This window comes from Neomonachus schauinslandi, chromosome 10 (assembly GCF_002201575.2).
Source record: "Neomonachus schauinslandi chromosome 10, ASM220157v2, whole genome shotgun sequence".
NCBI classification, from domain to species: Eukaryota; Metazoa; Chordata; class Mammalia; order Carnivora; family Phocidae; genus Neomonachus; species Neomonachus schauinslandi.
Window position 1 is genome coordinate 103432483 of NC_058412.1, and position 17842 is coordinate 103450324.

The following is a 17842-nucleotide window of genomic DNA, read 5'->3' on the forward strand; positions in this document are numbered from 1 at the left end:
GGCTCAAACCCTTCGCCAGATATTGGACACATCCCCAGTGGCCCAGGAATAGCTTCTGCAGGCACCAAGCCTTGCACTTGCCTTCTTACAAGCTCCTTTAAATACCTGCAGCCATGAAGTTCCCTTGGGGTGCGTGGTCCTGTCCCACTCAATAGCGGGGTTTCTCGGCCTGGATACTGTGGACATGCTGGGCCTAATAGTTGTGGGGGGCCGTCCTGTGCACTGGAGGATGGTGAGCAGCATCCCTAGCTTCTACCACTAAGTGCCAATAGCGTCCCTTCCTGTAACATCCAAAATATTTCCAGACACCATCAAATGACCTATGGGGAAGCAGGGAGCAAAGTCAGCCCCAGTTGAGAATCACTGTTCCAGAGCTAACCATTTGTCAAGTGCTTTGGGGCATTCAAGGGTGTAGGTCCTAGAGATAAACTGCCTGGGTCCTAGAGATAAACTGCCTGGCTTAAACTCCCAAGAGATAAACCACTAATAACTGGGTGAGTAAATTGCTTAACTCTGCTTCTCCATCTGTAAAATGGGGATAAATCACCTTGTGTGAGGGTTAACTACGTTAATAATTACAGTAGCCTAATTATGAATACACATAGTCTCACATGAATCTGTATGTGTAGCATGTGGACAGGTGACAGTTATGATGTGAAGCTGAGGGTTACCATGTTCCAGGCACCGAGCTAAGCATTTTGCAAACACTACCCAATTTAGCCGTCATGGCAATTCTGGAAGACTTCAAGATTATCTCCTTTTTACAGTGAGAAAGCTAAGACTCAGAGGCTAACTCTTTACGGACTTCCCAAGGATATCAAGGCAAACAGCTGAGTCAGGATCCAAAATTAGGTCCATCTGACTCCAGAGTCTATATATTTCCAAACATTCCTATTTCCCCAGAAGAAAACTGAGGAGCAGAAAAATGGGTCTGAGGTCTTGGGGCCCAGATGTTCATGCCACAGGCAGCCCTCACCTTACTGGTGAGGAATGCGTGATGAGTCACAGATGGATTGGGGGCACACGGGGAATGTACTTGATTCTCTCAGTTCTCGGTAGGGTGGGATCCTCCGAGAAGCTCCTTAGCCTCACTCAGACTGTGATTTGTGGGGAAAAGCTGGGGCCACGGGCCAGAAGGAGGCATTGAGAGTAAAGATCCCTGAGACTCTCATATGCGCTTACTCTACCTTGAGTGATGGTCTCATTCTGTTTTATGAATGACAATCCAGATGTTCTCACCCATTACAGAAAACATTAAGGGCACAAGTTCTAGAATCCTGTTCCCTGGATTCACACACTTACTGGCTGTATGATCTTGTGTGTGCCTCAGTTCCTTCCTCTGTAAAGTACAGTGTTTCCATAACTACTTTGACCTTCTTCTACAGATGAAAAAAGATGAGTAAATGTAAAGGAGTTCTCACACGATGGGCACTCAGTGTTAGCCCCTCTTCCCCGGCATGTTTCTGGTTGGAAAACATGTCACCACGTCTGCTAACGCCAGCCATAGAAACATCCTCTCTGTGTAACCTTTTACATATTCTCAAAATATGGGAACAAGTCCCATGTGACTTTGCCCTCACAGCCATTCTGTGTAGACTAATAAGTTCTGCCGTCCTCACCTCAGAGATCCGGGTCACACAAGGCCAGAGTGGCCGTGTGACTTCCTCAAAGCCTGCCACGCCTGAGTGACTGAGCTAGCCTGAAGACCCCAGTCCCACCACCCTACTGCTTACTCTACCCTCTAGAATGGGCATGAAATTCTCAGACTTCCCACAGAGGTCAGATGTTAAGAGAGAGCAGAATATCTAGCAGCATTCAAGCAAGAAGCGTCGTCCATAATTCTACATCTGTCGTTAGGATGATGGTTCTTGCCAACCAACCCATCTATGTTACCCCCACCATCTCCTGTGTCCCAGGCAGCAAAATGACCAGTGCTGCATCCCAGGACAGCCCAAAGAGGTGACACAGTGACAAGGGTTCTGAGTGATGACAAAGAGTGTAAGAAAAACTGGCACGATTCCCCAGATCTTTCTTCTGGGGTCACCAGTGCAATGGTTTTTCACTGCTTAGCTGTCACTTCGCTTTCCCTGGAAGGAAAAAGCAGTGGAGGCAGTGTGCTTAGTCTTCCTGTGCCAATAACTGAATGACTCACTGTTCTTTGTGGCACTTGCACACCCAAATTCAGCCGAGGTTCAGGAACAAAACTGCAGCTCCTTACCCCAGCCGAACACTGTCAGAGATCCTGTAGGGCCCAATGGGTAACAAAATGGCAATGCTTGTGAAATCTTATGGGCTGCAACAAAAATCAGAGGTCTGGGGGAGAGAGAGAGGGAAGGAGGGAGGGAGAGGTGCTAATTGCTTAATATGACAATGGGTATTATTTTGATTTTTTTTCTTTACATATAGGCACTTATAGGATATTCATTAAGGTTCATAAAACATCCAAAGAGGTGATTCAGAACATCTCGAACATCTGTCCCTTCTGATGGAGGCTTTACATGTCCTTTGCATAAGAATGGACAAATCTTCCCGTGAATATTCCTGTGGTTCAAAGTATATTGTGTTTTGGTCATTATGAGTGAGTTTTCCATTACCAAGTTAAAATGAAATTAATCTGACCTGGCAATATCTGTCCCGGCTGTCTTGGAGGCCCTGACATACTTGAACCATATTCCGCAGCAGGGAGCTGGTCCCCAGAGCTACAGCTACCCGCCTCTCCCACCCCCACAGCTGCAGGCAATGGCAGATCTCAGGTCAGAGTAATCTGCTCTTGAACAGAAGATGCATTCTTTGAGTTGGGAGCAGCAACTGGAGGGGGTTAATTGGACATACCAGTCCAGAGGTGGAGGAAGAGACCTGTATGCTTGAGCCTGCTGAGTGAGCGCAGACATTCATTTCTTTAACTAGGCTTTGCCTACTTGTACAGATCATAAGCCACTTGTCCAAACTCTCTCAGCGTCCATTTGCTATATATTCTGTAAGGCAAAGAAACGCACGGCTCTCCTAACTTCACATCACAAGGTAAAAGTTCCTACATGCCTAACTAGGAAGCCCTTGTCAGGGTTTGGGAGATTTCCTTGCAAAACACGAAATATGGTGAATGGCTCTCTGCTGCGTGCAATTTGGAAATCCAGCAAGTGTCTGACTATCCAGAACTTAACCTACTTCCCAAGTCCTCTGCATTAGAACTTTGAATAGACACCTTGACTCTTTAGGTGCCCGGAGGTCCTGCTCATGACCACTGTTCCTTGGCAGTGATAGCATGGGTTTGCCTCTCTGAACCAAAATTGAATGGCAGCTCATAGTGTGGGCTGTGTCCCTTTGTCATCTATGAAATAGGGCCACTCTGTTTTGTAAATGAAAATAAGTAATTCGGAGGAAACTGACCGTAGCTGGGCACTCGTCGAAGCCTTGCCTCCAGCAGGAACAGCAGCTATTGTTTTACTAGGATGCAGCAAGCTGCCCCCACCTGAGGGCAGGTGGGGAACAGCCCCCATCAGTGGCATTCCTGCCCACGGCAGGCAGGGAGAATTGGCACAGCAAGACACAACCAGAGGGACACAGGAGAGTAAATACATATTCAAGTCACAGGATTGAATAAATCCCTTTCCCCTAATTGCCAGCCTCTAAAATGTCCCTGCAGAGAAAGCTAGTTACGGATTCTCTCTGGAATTCCTACAGGCAGTCATTTTCCTTTCCCAAAGCTGAGGCTGGTCCTCATATCTTTCCCTTCAAGTTAAGCAAGGACAATTTAAGATGTCCTCTCCCTGCTCAGATAATAGAGGCCTGTGATTCACTTTTATCCCACAGTTGATTTATGTACAGCGAACAACACCCAGCCTGGCTTTTTTCTTTTTGAGCTGAGCAGTCTCTGCTTTATTGTACTCCGAAAAGGTGTATTGGAGCATCACGCTCAAGCAACTGCGACCAGCCGCCTCCCATCCCTTGTAGCTCTGTGGGGACTGGAAAGAGAGACTCTACATCTTTCACCCAGCATTCTGCGGCCCCCATTCTTTGGGCGCAGACACACACCCCCCGCGCCCCAGTCCAGCATGATCTAGCCACAGCCTCCCTGTCACCAGTACGGAAGGCCACGGTGACAAAGAGATGCTGCAGCAGGATTTTTTTTTTTCCTTTTCTTTCTCTCGCCCTCCCCCTACCAAACCTTTTTTTTTTTTTCCCCCAGCCTTGGCATAAAATGGTCAAATGATGTTCTACTGCAGAATTCAATTTCACAGTTCAGTTAGGTCCTTGATTACACTGCCAAATTCAGATTAATGTGCACTTAACGAACATGGATCAGGGGAATTCTGGCTGACAGCCAGCTGTAATTGGAGCAATTGATAGCTGTGTGGAGTTTTATGCCCTGTCCACCCCAGCGTACCACTGGTGAAATTGATTGATTAAATGAATTCATTGCTATAATTATTTATAATTTTGATACATCACAAGCCCGTGTCTGACCCTATCCTCGGAGGCTTTGTGCCCATTGTGGAAGGGTAGTCCAGCTGAGTTGTTAGCCCTGGATTATTTATTCCCAGATAATATAGCCTTTTGTTTGTTTTGTGCCCTTATTTTTTTATTGGGTTTGAATCGAGACATGAAAAAGCACATTCCTTTAAGAATTCATTTGTATGGTATGCTAAAAGGCAACTAAAATGGAAACTAAACCATGAATATATGTGATTAACCGTTTCAAAGAGGAAGGGAAACCAAGACTGTTTAGATGTTCTTTTAGTATTTTTAAAGATTTCTGTGGAGAGAATCCCTTTTCAGAATGTATTTGATTCTCAGGGACTGTTAGGTGTCCTCTAGAACCGCCGCTATGCAGTTTGGCAGGCTGGGGGATAATCTGCAAAAGGATCTAGTCTTCCCTGCTTACATCTTGCCATATGGAAATCCCCTGAAAAGTCTGTAGACCCTGGTCTCATTTCTGTGAAGTTACTCTTTCACAAAATCCCCCAGCCATTCTCCTGGGAGGGGTGGGAAGAATGCCTTTCTGGTGTTTCTTTATTGTTTTCCCTCCTGCATAGTGGCTTTCCTACCCCTGCTCCCAGTCCTGTCCCATGCCTTTGCAATAAGGTCCTCAAAGGTAAACTACAAACATAGACCTTTTGGAAATGGTGTGGGTGGTGGGAGGTACATTGGATTTGCTCGTTAAATACCTGTACCTCTCGCTGGGCCAACTCCACTGCATTGTGGTTTCGCTAAACGATTAAACCCTACATCCCTCTCAAGATACTATACTTCAAATGTACTCCTTTTTTTTTTTTTTTTCTAGAATATATTTGTAAGTCAGGTTGTAAAAAAATCACACAGGTCAAGCTTTCCTCCTTTGAAAGTCTTGCTTACGTGCACGAACATGCACGTGTCTGTGCAAAACAATATATATGGACAAAATCATCAGATTTTTTTCACCCCCTTCCAAATATAGGATATCATAGGAAAGATGATTTAGGGTAGGACAATGAAGTAATTATAACAGTTTAAGAGCCATGTAAGAGGGCCAAGAAGCCTTCTTATAGAAGAAAGCTTGGGCTTACTTGCTTCTTAGCAGAAGAAAGGGCATTATTGTATCTGAACACAAAGTTTTGGTCTGGCCAATGCAAAAATGAAAGTGATGAATTCTGTACATAGATGATCAGCTCATTTTGCTGTGATGGTTATTTCTTTGTTCTGTATTTGGAGCTGATTTCTCTAAAGCAAGACTGTTCAAACAAAACAACTTAATTTTCTTTCACCACCACCCCTCCCCTCCCAGCCAGGCATTATCGTTCATCATATTGTGGCCCTTGCATTTCTTGCTTCTTGCTCCCAGCTGCCCAGACATCTGAGCCCCCAAGGAAACACTAACCAGGCTTTTGCTCTGTAGTTGTCTTTCCACACCATGCCCACCTCTGTCCTGACCATGTCTACCTTCTTATCATTGAAGGATATCTCTGAGAACATACCAAAGGCCCAAGTTCGAAAGTGACGTTATCTGGATTTAATCCCAACTCTGCTTCTTTTTTTTTTTTTTTAAGATTTTATTTATTTTTTTGACAGAGAGAGACATAGCGAGAGCAGGAACACAAGCAGGGGGAGTGGGAGAGGGAGAAGCAGGCTTCCTGCAGAGCAGGGAGCCCGATGTGGGACTCGATCCCAGGACCCTGGGATTATGACCTGAGCCGAAGGCAGATGCTTAACAACTGAGCCACCCAGGTGCCCCCAACTCTGCTTCTTAATAGCTCTGGGACCTTTGCATGAGCCATTTAAACTCTCTGTGCCTCAGTCTCCTTATCTGTAAAATGGAACAATCATGAGGCCTGTCTCATTATGTAACTTGAGATTTAAATGCATTCACATGTATAAAGTGCTGAGAAGAGTCCCAGGCACATGGAAAACACTCAGCGAATGTCAAATATCATTAACATTCATATGTATCACTCCTACAAGGATAGACTCCTAACAGAGCAGTTGGTTAATGGAAGGGGCCCTACTTTGGCTCCCAGTGACGTGCTCCTGCATTTTCTCCAGGAGTGAGTGCCCCAGCCTTGATTATACAGACTGGGGAGGTGACAGCTGGTGGTAGAAATGCCAAGGCAGGCAAGAAAGCAGGACTGTGATGCCAGTGTGCCTAGCACCTAGGACATCTAGACACTCTCCCTGAGAGTGTAAGACTGACTTGAGCAGAAGAACTGCGTTATGCAATCCTCTTGGGGGTATGGGGCCATTTGCCTTGGATTGCAGAAAGGGGCAGTTTCACCTCCCTGAGCTTCCATTTTATCAACAATAAAATGGGATAAATTGCCCCCTTCTTGACTCTCAGAGAAAGAATGAGGGTGCCACAAATATGCAAGCTAGAAATACCATCATGGAACCCACAGTTGAGTCATTAAGACCCAACTGAGGGCTATAAGTAAGCCAACATGGTGGCCCTGAACAGGGTCACTCATGCCCTTCTCCTCCCCAAAGTCAGCTATTTGTCTGCCATCTTCTCCTTGAACGGATGGAAGCCCGGAGGGAGGACCGCATGTTCTCTCACTGGGGGCAGTCAGTTCTCCTTCCATAAGTACACCTCGAGTTTGGTTCCAAAAATGGTCTCTTGTGAGAGTGGTTGCTCCTCATCCATCACTTTTTTTTGAGTCTATGCCTCTTACCAGCCGCCATGAAAAACAATAGCATGGTTTTGTCTCGAAGACCTAATTTCCAAGACGCTTAGCTCCCAGTGAACAACTCAGCCTTCCCTCTCTGACTGGAAATGGTCCCATTCACGCAGACAAGGCTCCTCTTCTTTATGCCACTCGCTGGCTGCCAAGAGTAGACTCTGATAATGCTGCTGACAGTCGATAAAGAAGAAAAGTGGCCCGATGCAGTGTGGAGCGGTGCTTGCAATTCCTCCTGGATACAGCTTTCTTATTTTTAATATATCTTCAGAGATCAGTTATACATGCTTGTGGGGAATGAATTCAATTTCACTTAAAGTACAGGAGCAAATCCTCCACAGAAGACCGGGGGATGCTGCCATGTGATAGCTCCCAGGACAATACTTTCAAAAGGAAAAGTCATGGACCCCACTTGCCTCACACGCTGGCCTTGTAATTAGCCTGGGCCTGGCTAATCTCAAACTTAATTTAAGGGACGAACCCAGTTGTTTCTTCCCCCTCCGCACCTCACATAAACACCCCCGTTTTCCCTGTGTGTCATCCAGATCCAGGGGCTTAGCAAAACATCAGTGTGGTTACAAATACAGCATCTTAATTACAATGCAGGGCTCAATATATTATAATTAAAAGCACCTTTTCTGATTGTTTTGAGGATTACTGTATAGGAATACATATGCTACCGGTATGTTATCTTCAGTAAATGCCAGCTGGTTGGTTTTTTGTGTTTTTTACTCTTTATTTTTCTCTGACATTCCCACTCTGCTAAGGACTTTCTATAACGATATCAATACCTAGAATGTATTGGCCAGTCGCTATGCAAATCTTTTGATGTGTGTTCATTCCTTTAGAGCTCACAATGACCTAAAGAAGTAGTTATTATTGTTATAACTCCCATTTTACGGGCGAGAAAACCGAAGCACAGGAGTTGGAATAACTTGCCTGAAGTCACACAACTGGTAAATAGCCGACGAGGGTTTTGAAACCAAGAGCCTGTTTTCTTAGACACCAGGTTGCTCTAGGTTGCCACAGTTTAGCCTCCTAAAAGCCCTGTGAGGGAGGTATTTATGATTCCCATTTTACAGATAAGGAACCTGAGGCTTAGAGAGGCTCAGTGAGTTGACAAAGTCATCAGGGTCAGAATTGAACCCTAAGTATGTCCCTCAAAAGCATGTGTTCTCTTGCTGTACAACCAGGACAGGGCCCTGGCTTCGCAGTGTCCTGGTTCCTGCTGGTTCCTGCTGGTTGGCGCAAGGCTGTCTGAGTGGTGAACTCACCTGAGTAGATGATGGTGTTCTCAAGACTGGCAAGGGCTGCACTGTCAACTGGGAGCCAATGAACAGGGCAGACGTGAGAATGGTGCCACGGTAGCAATGTTAAGGAGCCCACTGTGTGCAGCTCTTGTGGCCAGACTCATGGAATAGACATTTGCTTGTGCTGTGTGATGGGGCAGGAGCTTGGGACACCTGCTGCCTTCTAGATGGCCACCATGGTGCCAGGTCCAGTGAGCAATATACCCCACCCTACTTCACTCCTCTCTGGCATCCGACCTGCTTCATTACTCCTTCCTTCTTGAAATGTTTTCCTCCCTTGGTTTCAGGACCCCCTAGGCCCTTACTCTGTTTCCTACATCACTGGCCACATCTCTGCTCCTTTATGCAACATCTTCTGCTGCTTCTGGTCTCTGAGTGTTGGGGTCCTTGGACCTTCTCTTACACGTGCAACAGCCTGGCTTTTAATACCGACTAATGGCATGATTCTCACCAATGAATCTCAAGTGTGGGTCATCTGTTTCTGCTCTTTCCTAGACTCAAAGCATGTCTCAGTCACCTCAGCAACATTTCTGCATGAATGCTTGATAGTTCTCCCAAACTTGACACGGCCATGCCAGAATTCTTGGCTTTACCATGTAATAGTTACCTCTTGCTGTGTAACAAATTATCACAAAACTTAACAATTTAAAATAATAATAAACATTTATTACCTCACACAGTTTCTTTGGGTCAGTTTCCTGTGACTAAACTAGCTGGATGATTCTGGCCTTGAGACTCTCAAGAGGTGGCAGTCAAGATGTCTGCCAGGGCTAGTCCTCTGAAGGCTTGACTTGGGCCAGATGATCACTTCTAGGATGGTTCATATGGCTGTTGGTGGAAGGCCTCAGTTTCTGACTTGGCCGGAGGTTTTGCACTTGAACCTCTCTGTAAGATTCTTAAGTGTCCTTATGCCGTGACAGCAGGAGAGAGTCAGAGCAAGTGATCCAAGAGAGAGGGCAGTGGAGCCACAATATCTTTTTCGGTCCCAGAAGGCACTTGCTATCACTTCCACTGTATTCTGTGGATCACACAGATGAGCCTGATATGGTGTAGGAGGGGACTACACAAGGATCCTCAGGTGCCATCTTGGATGGAGGCTGATTACCACACTTCACGAGCCTACCCCTGCCCCTCTACTCCTCATATCATTAAATGGCCTGTTGCTCAGGCCAAAATCTTTTGACTCTTTCCTTTCACATTTTAATTCAATCCATCAGCAAATCATGTCAGCTCTATCTTCAGACCCTACCCTGGGCCCCAGCTTTTCTTATCCCAACTATAGCACCCTTTCTAATCTCAACTTACATTGACCACAATAAGCTAACTTGGCATCCCTGTTTCCACCTTTGCCACAAAGGTCTCTTCTCCTCCAGCATCCAGAGATCAACATCAAGCTCATATCTCTCTTCTCTCCTCAGCAAACTCCAGTGGTTCCCACCTCACTCGGAGTGACTGCCAGTGCCCTTGCCATGACCTACATGATCATCCCTCTGGCTGCTTTTCTGGCCATCATTCCAAACTGACTCCCCTCCATACCAAAAGAGCCTCTGTGCTGTTTGTGAAGCCCGTATTTGCCTAGAACCCTGTGGGTGCTGTGCCCTCTGCCCAGACTACCCCTCCCCACATAGACATTGCTCCTAATCCCTCCAATGGCACACTCTCAGAGATGCCTTCCTTGACCTTCACATCCAGGATGGCACCTCACTCATTTTAACCCTTTCCTCTATTTCCCTTCCTATCTCTATTACTACTGGACTGCATACTATACATTTATTGGTTTTCTTGTTTATTATCTGTCTGCTTCTCTAGAATGTGTAAACCCCAGGAGGGCAGAAATACCATCCATTTTTATTATTGCTGGACCTTCCCATGGCACCTGAAATGGTGCCTAGCACATAATAGTGGCTCAAGGATTAATTTGTGGACTAAATAAATTAATGAATACTGCATGGGAGCAATGGGTTTATTTGGAAAGATACCACCCAATAGAACTTTCTGCAATGGTGGAAATGTTGTTTATGCTGTCCAGTGTGGTGGCTACTAGATACTTAAAATGTGATTAATGTGACTGAGGAACTGAATTTTTTTATTTTAATTTTATTTTTTTATTGATTTCAATTAAGTAGCTACATGTGGCCAGTACCCACCATATTAGAGTAGATCTAGATCCTTGGGGTGGATGGGGCATGGGGACATGTCCACATCATTTCATGTACACTGCAGTAGAGAGGTAGAGCCTTCCTAGGGTACTGTGTTAAGAAGGAGCCTGAAGTCCAATCAAAAAATCTTTTTTGAACATCTTTGGTGTACACAGCATTGTGTTGTCATCAGAATATCACACAAGAGGGCAGTGGTTGATTAGTGCCTTCTGTCCTGGGCAAGGGGGTGAATGTGTTATGCTGTGGTATATTTACCAGACATGACCTCAGTTTTTCCAGGGCTAGTCAGAGGTCCTTCCTGATCCCTCCCAGGGTGTGATTACTGGAATGTACACCTAGTGTCCTATAAACCTCTCACTGACTCCCCCTCATCCCTGCTCTGTCTGCCCTCCCTATTCTCCACTGAGTTCCCTCAATCCAGTCTTCATAACTAGAGTAGAATGTTTTCTGCAAGAATCTTTTTGAGGGATGACCAAATTTCCTTTCACACACACACTCCTGCAAATGTTGGCTACTTTCAATTATATTTCTACTTATTTGATGAGAACATTGCATGTGTTTACCTTATGGTCCACACTGAAAAGCTGCTTAGGACAGGGAGCCTATTTTCCCTTTTATATATATCTGCTAGGTTATGTGTGTGGATAGTACATACCCCCCTCTAGCATATGAGTTCAAAAGCATGGGGAAAGCATTCTACCCATGAAATTTCTCACTGAAGACTAACATCCTTTAATGACAGGTGGGATCTTTTATTCCTGAAAAAGAAAATAGGGTCTAAATACTAAATAACACCTTGGATAAGGCACATTTTAACTAAAACTCTCCCTGTGGTTCACATGAGTGGGAGAAGGCCCTTTCCTAGGAGCAAAGAGTACAGTTGGTGCCCCAACTGTATCCCTTAATCACCTATTGTTTCTATCTGCCAACACTGCTTTCCTTTGTCTAAAGCGGTAGTTCTCAGCCAAGAGCAATTTTGCCCATATTCTGGGGACATTTGGCAACATCTCCAGAAACGTTTTTGGTCATAACTGGCAGAAGTTAGTAGATGCTACTGGCATCTAGTGGGTAGAGTCCAGGGATGCTGCTGAACATCCTGCAACACACAGGACATTCGCCCACATCAGAGAGTTATCTGGACCCCAAAATCAATGGTACCAAGATTGAGAAATTCTGATCTAAGCGCTATCTCTTCCCACTAGAGCCTACCAGCCCAGGACATGGCAAGTCAGAAGTGCCAGGAAATTAATATTCATGGAAGCAGATGTTAAACAGTGTTTTGAAGGGAGCTGGTGCATAAATACCCCAGCTCTTGGCCCCTTAGATGGGACAGCTCCAAGGTACATGTTTAATATACTCTCCCAGGGCGCAGAGTTACCTGGTGGTATTAGGTTCCAGTTGCTTGATTGGTAACTTGCTGTGCATGTTGGGGTTCACCAGAGAGACAACCTGTGGCGGGGGCTGTTTGTGTACACAGAGAGAGCCTCTCCTCTGTGGATGACATCAATCCTTTCACTTAAAGCTTTTAACTGATGGGATGCAGCATACCCACATTATGGAGGGCAATCTGCTTTGCTCAAAATCTACTGATTTAAATGTTAAGCATATCTAAAAAAAAATACCTTCACAGTAATATCTAGACTAGTTTTTGACCAAACAACCAGATGCCATAGCCTAGCCAAGTAAACACATAAAATTAACCATCATACTCAATGACTCACCCTTTATTGGTTTTCCCTTTCCTTGTCTCACTTCTCCTGGAATCACCTCCCACCACTGCATTTAAATTCAGGTCTCATAGTCTGCTTCTGGGTTTGTTTGTTTTTTTTTAAGATTTTATTTATTTCTCAGAGAGAGAGAGGGCATAAGCAGGGGGAGTGGCAGGCAGAGGGAGAAGCAAGTTCCCTGCTGAGCAAGGAGCCCAATACAGGACTCGATCCCAGGACCCTGGGATCATGACCTGAGCCGAAGGCCGACGCTTAACCACTTAACCGACTGAGCCACCCAGGCGTCCCTGCTTCTGGGGATTTTAGTAGGGAAAGGGGGAAGAAAACAGCTGGATGGGGAGGTCGTAGGGTAAAGGGTAGAAGCAGGAGCGACCTCGGACCTCACAAGGTAAGCATCACCCACAACCGTATCGTGCACGGTGCTCTTCATTCAGGCCAGCTGTGGCTTGGCTCACTGCGGCATTCAGATCTAGCATGTGAATATTCTCCATCTGTGTCTGTCTTCCAGGTGGATTACGATCGAGCACAGATGGTCCTCAGCCCTCCACTGTCAGGGTCTGACACCTACCCCAGGGGCCCCGCCAAACTACCTCAAAGTCAAAGCAAAGCGGGCTATTCCTCAAGCAGCCACCAGTACCCATCTGGGTACCACAAAGCCACCCTGTACCACCACCCCTCCCTGCAGACCAGTTCCCAGTACATCTCCACGGCTTCTTACCTGAGCTCCCTGAGTATCTCATCCAGCACCTACCCCCCACCCAGCTGGGGTTCCTCTTCAGACCAGCAGCCCTCCAGGGTGTCCCACGAACAGTTTCGGGCTGCTCTGCAGCTGGTAGTCAGCCCAGGAGACCCCAGGGAATACCTGGACAACTTTATCAAAATCGGAGAAGGGTCAACCGGCATTGTGTGCATCGCCACCGAGAAACACACGGGGAAACAAGTTGCCGTGAAGAAGATGGACCTCCGAAAGCAACAGAGGCGAGAACTGCTTTTTAATGAGGTAGATGGTGTGTTCAGATCACTCTTTCTCTCCTGTGTAACGTTTACTTCCCATTTCAAAAATATTACCTGTACAGTTCAGGACATCAGAAAGCACTGAAAATATAAATACAAAAACCATGCTCCCACAATCCTTCCTTCTGGTCTTCATCTATGTGTGTATGGCTGCTACTTCTGTAAGGTGCCTCATGCAGATCAGCCCCCATGCTAAGCACTGATCTGGCTTGAGTCACACAACCAACCTGTGAGACAGAAAGATGTTATTGCCATGGCCACGAGGAAATCTGGACTCAGGTGAAGTGACTAGCCCAGGGTCACAGACAGCAGGTTGATGGCAGAGCTGGGATTTGAATTCTAGCAGATTCCAAAGCCTTGTGCTACACCATCTACATGGGTATATATACATGGTCGTGGTACCATGTATACCCTTTGTAGCCATTTTTTTTAAATCTCAAAAGAGGTTAGTTTACCAATGGATTCTCACTCTTTAGGAACTTTAAGATATGTGTTCCTAACTATAGCAATGATGAATTCTTCCTGTGGGAAATATGGAAAATATAGAAAATGTCCCATAATCTCACAACCAAGAAATAGCCTACATTAATATTTCAGGATTTCCTTTCTTTATTTTTTTCCCTTTAGAGAAAGTGATATAGAATATTGACTTCCAGAAAGTTTGTAACAATGAGGACCCTCACTGATGGTCCTGTTTCATCCTCACTGGCACTGGATACTGTCAAATTACCTCTGTTAATCTGATAGACATGAATAAATCTTCCTGCTTTAATTAACACTATTATTACTAGGGAGGGTGAAGTTACTTTTATATGTTTTTAGGCCATTTTTATTTTATTAAACCATATGTCCTTTGCACACTTTCCAATTAGGGTAGTAGCATTTGTCTTATTGATAAGTGAGAGCTCTTGATATATTAAGGAATTAACCCTTTTCTATGTGTTGCACATATTTTTCCACTTCATTTGCCTTTTACACTTACTACTTTAAAGTCCTAAAATGCACATATTTTTCCACTTCATTTGCCTTTTACACTTATTACTTTAAAGTTCTAAAATGCACATAGGTGGAAAAATACGAATACCTATGTCTAAGGACATAAAATATTTTGAAGTAATAGTCATCTATTGATTTTATGAGAGTTTAGGGAAGAGAAATGAGCTTTTGTGGATGGAAAATTTAGGTCTTAAAGATAGCAAGTCAGGATTCCAATGTTAGATAATACGTCAGTCTCCAGCAAAGAATGCACCACTCACATCTCCTAAGAGACATTATAAAAATGCAATCAGGTGTGACTTTGGGTCCCTCTTCTATGGAGGCTCACAAGAAGGCACACATGGCTCCAGCCCCCATGGGTGTTCATTTTCTCGCTGTGTTCCACACCTCAGAGAGAGCCCCAGGTGAGTGGGCTTCAGCTTGTCACTTCTACAATGCTAATTTCTGGAACTTATTTCCAAATCACAATGCCAGAACAGGCAGGGCAATATAATGTAGATAACTTTGTAATTTGTTAATTAACATTAAATCTGAAAATGTCACCAGAAGCAGCCACGGGGCAGCAATTCTTGGAAGCTCTCTCCGGTAAGTTCAAGTTAGCCTTGTATATGCCTGAGTCATATTTGTCTTTACTTTCAAGACCTATCCTCTGTATTCAGCCCAAACCTCTCTCACACTCAACCCAGACCTCCTCCCAAGATGTTAAGTTAGCTTCCTGTAGCCCCACTCCTACTGTTCATTTACTTCATACTCATCATTTGCCATTTAGAGCTGGTGACCTTTTGCCAGGTTAAACAATGGTAGAGTATGGATAGTGCATTCTAACAGAGACCCTTAGGGATATCTGATCATATCCTACCTGCCCCCCACCCAAACAGTCAACAATACTCCTTCTTGTGAGTATAAACCTTGCCAGGGTTCTGCCTGTTTTCACTCTTACTGTCTCCAAACCCGGTGTCTGGTTGCGCTGCCATTTTCTCCGAACTGACTAACTTGATTCCTTTTATTGCTGCTAGCTACCCTCAATACTTTGTGTCTGTAATAGACTCCTGAATAAATCCCCCCAAAATCAATATTTCTTAATCAATTCTGCTCACAGCACCGTTGGGGCCATAAGAGAACAGAAAGCCAGATTTCACCATCACAGGTCAAAAAGTATCTTTCCATTTGCCCAGGTTGTGATAATGCGGGATTACCACCATGACAACGTGGTTGACATGTACAACAGCTACCTTGTTGGCGATGAGCTCTGGGTGGTCATGGAATTTCTAGAAGGCGGTGCCTTGACGGACATTGTCACTCATACCAGGTATGTCTCTTCACTCTCCAGACAAATAATTCCAAGTGCTTATTATTTCTTCTCCAGGGTAAGGCCTCAATGACTGTTTTTATGACCTCTTTATAAATTGTAAGCCCTTTGAAGTCAGGGACTATGACTTCATATTCCCTAACTGCCTGTTGTAATATCATGTATGTATAATTCATTCATTCAGTTAACATTCTCCTTGTCCTCCAGAAATTCATTAATACCTAATGATTTTAAGTCAGCAAGCTGATGACAATGGACTTTTGGTGCCAAACAATAGGATTTCCCATTCCTATGTATTTTTCGAAAACTGAATTTTATTCTGAGTTGCCATGCTATTGCACTGTGGTAATACCACCAAGAGTAGGTGGGTGAGGAAGACACAGATGGAAGATGAGTCAGAGTTTTATGTTATAATAAGAAACCTACATAACTGAAATTCTTCAATTCTGTTTTTAAATAGTCTTGCAGGTAACAATGGTTAATTATTATTACCTCTGCTTCTTGCTTCCCTGATGTGTCAGTTTTGGTCATTTAATTGTTTATTGATCACCTTTTATGTGCCAGGCTCTTTCCTGAGTGCCGGGGACACAAAAGATACAAACAATTAAAGTCTGAAATATATTCCCTCAAGGATGTCACAGGTTAGAAATAAATATAATACCTGTGCAGAAGTAGAAGGAGATATAGAAGCAGCAAAGAAGAATACCTGAGTATCTCTAACAGGGAAAATAAAGAAAGATTTCCAATATAAAGTGATAACCAAGATGAGTTTTGAGAGGTGCATAGGAGTTTACTAAGAAGGCAAGTGGGAGGAAAAAGACATTGAAGGGAGACAAAGTATGTGCTAAGACAGTGTTCTTCATATTTTAATATGCATACAAATTACCTGTGGGTCTTAGTAAGATGCAGAACCTGATTCAATAGGAAGGGGCATGATATTCTATTTTTTTTTAAAAAAGATTTTATTTATTTATTCATGAGAGACAGAGACAGAGAGAGAGGCAGAGGGAGAAGCAGGCTCCCAAGGAGCAGGGAGCCCGATGCGGGACTCGATCCCAGGACGCTGGGATCATGACCTGAGCCGAAGGCAGACGCTCAACCATCTGAGCCACCCAGGCGCCCATGATATTCTATTCTAACACGCTCCCAGATAACACCAATGTTCCTGGTTCATAGACCACCTTAGAGAAGCAAGGTTCTAAGGAACAGACATTTTTTAAAAAAAAAACCGTGTTACCTTTGGGAAACTTTAAATTTGCTCTTGGTAGTAAATGAAACTCCAAAGGGCTAAGAGATGATTGTCAAGAAGGAGAGGCATTACATGTTAGCTGATATCACTGAAATGGTGCCTAAATCATAAGTGAATCCAAGCGAACAATAAGGGGAAAGCAAGGTAGCAAGAAGGTATTGAGGAACACTGTGAGGGATAGAATATCCTGCTGTTTCTCCCTAAAATCGGGCGATGTTTCAATCCTAACCCCCTACAGCTCTCAGTCTCAGTAGACTATCTAAAAACAAAAGAACATAAGGGAAGACACTGAACATTTATCACCAACATTTCAGATGGCAGATCCCTGTTGGTATAACCATAGGACACCCCCCCACACAACACATAAGATCATCTTAACTTATAGAAACAAATATACTGAAGAAACCTAAGCTTATGACAAAGGTGACTTACATCTAAAACCATTAATAAAAATATATCCAGAGAAGAGGATTTTTTTTTTCCTGCCCTGGAGAGCTTCAGATAGCTACACATGTCTCTCTGGAGCTCTCTCTTTGTCAAGGTTTTGTTTTGTTTTGTTTTTTAGTTTTTATTGTGTGTCAGTGGATCCACTTAAGAGCTAGCCTCTCTGGAATCCACTGTGTTCTCTAATCCTCTCCATCCAGTTTTGTCAATAATTTCCTGTTGAAGGCAGAGAGCTCCGCAGAGTGGAGAGAAATTGTATGTCAAGGAACACTGAATATTTAGAACTTGAAATCCTTTGAATCTTAAATTTTAATTTTAATTCTTGAATCATTCAGAGAGTTTCCTATAGTAGATATTCAATAAATGCTTTACTGAGTGATTGATTGATTAATAAAATAACTCCTTGCTACTCAAAGTGTGTTCTGGGGAATAGCAGCGTCAACATCACCTAGAAGCTTGTTAGAAATGCAGAATCTCAAGCTCTACCCA

At 44.2% G+C, this 17842-nt stretch overlaps 1 protein-coding gene across 1 annotated transcript in view; it reads left to right on the forward strand.

Moving 5' to 3' along the window:
• Nucleotides 1-17842, forward strand: part of PAK5 (p21 (RAC1) activated kinase 5) — a 305518-nt gene that overhangs the window by 267566 nt on the left and 20110 nt on the right. The window contains exons 5-6 of the mRNA XM_021689080.1: nt 12850-13341; nt 15527-15660. Coding sequence (XP_021544755.1) covers nt 12850-13341; nt 15527-15660 — 626 coding nt within the window. The remainder of the gene's footprint in view (nt 1-12849; nt 13342-15526; nt 15661-17842) is intronic.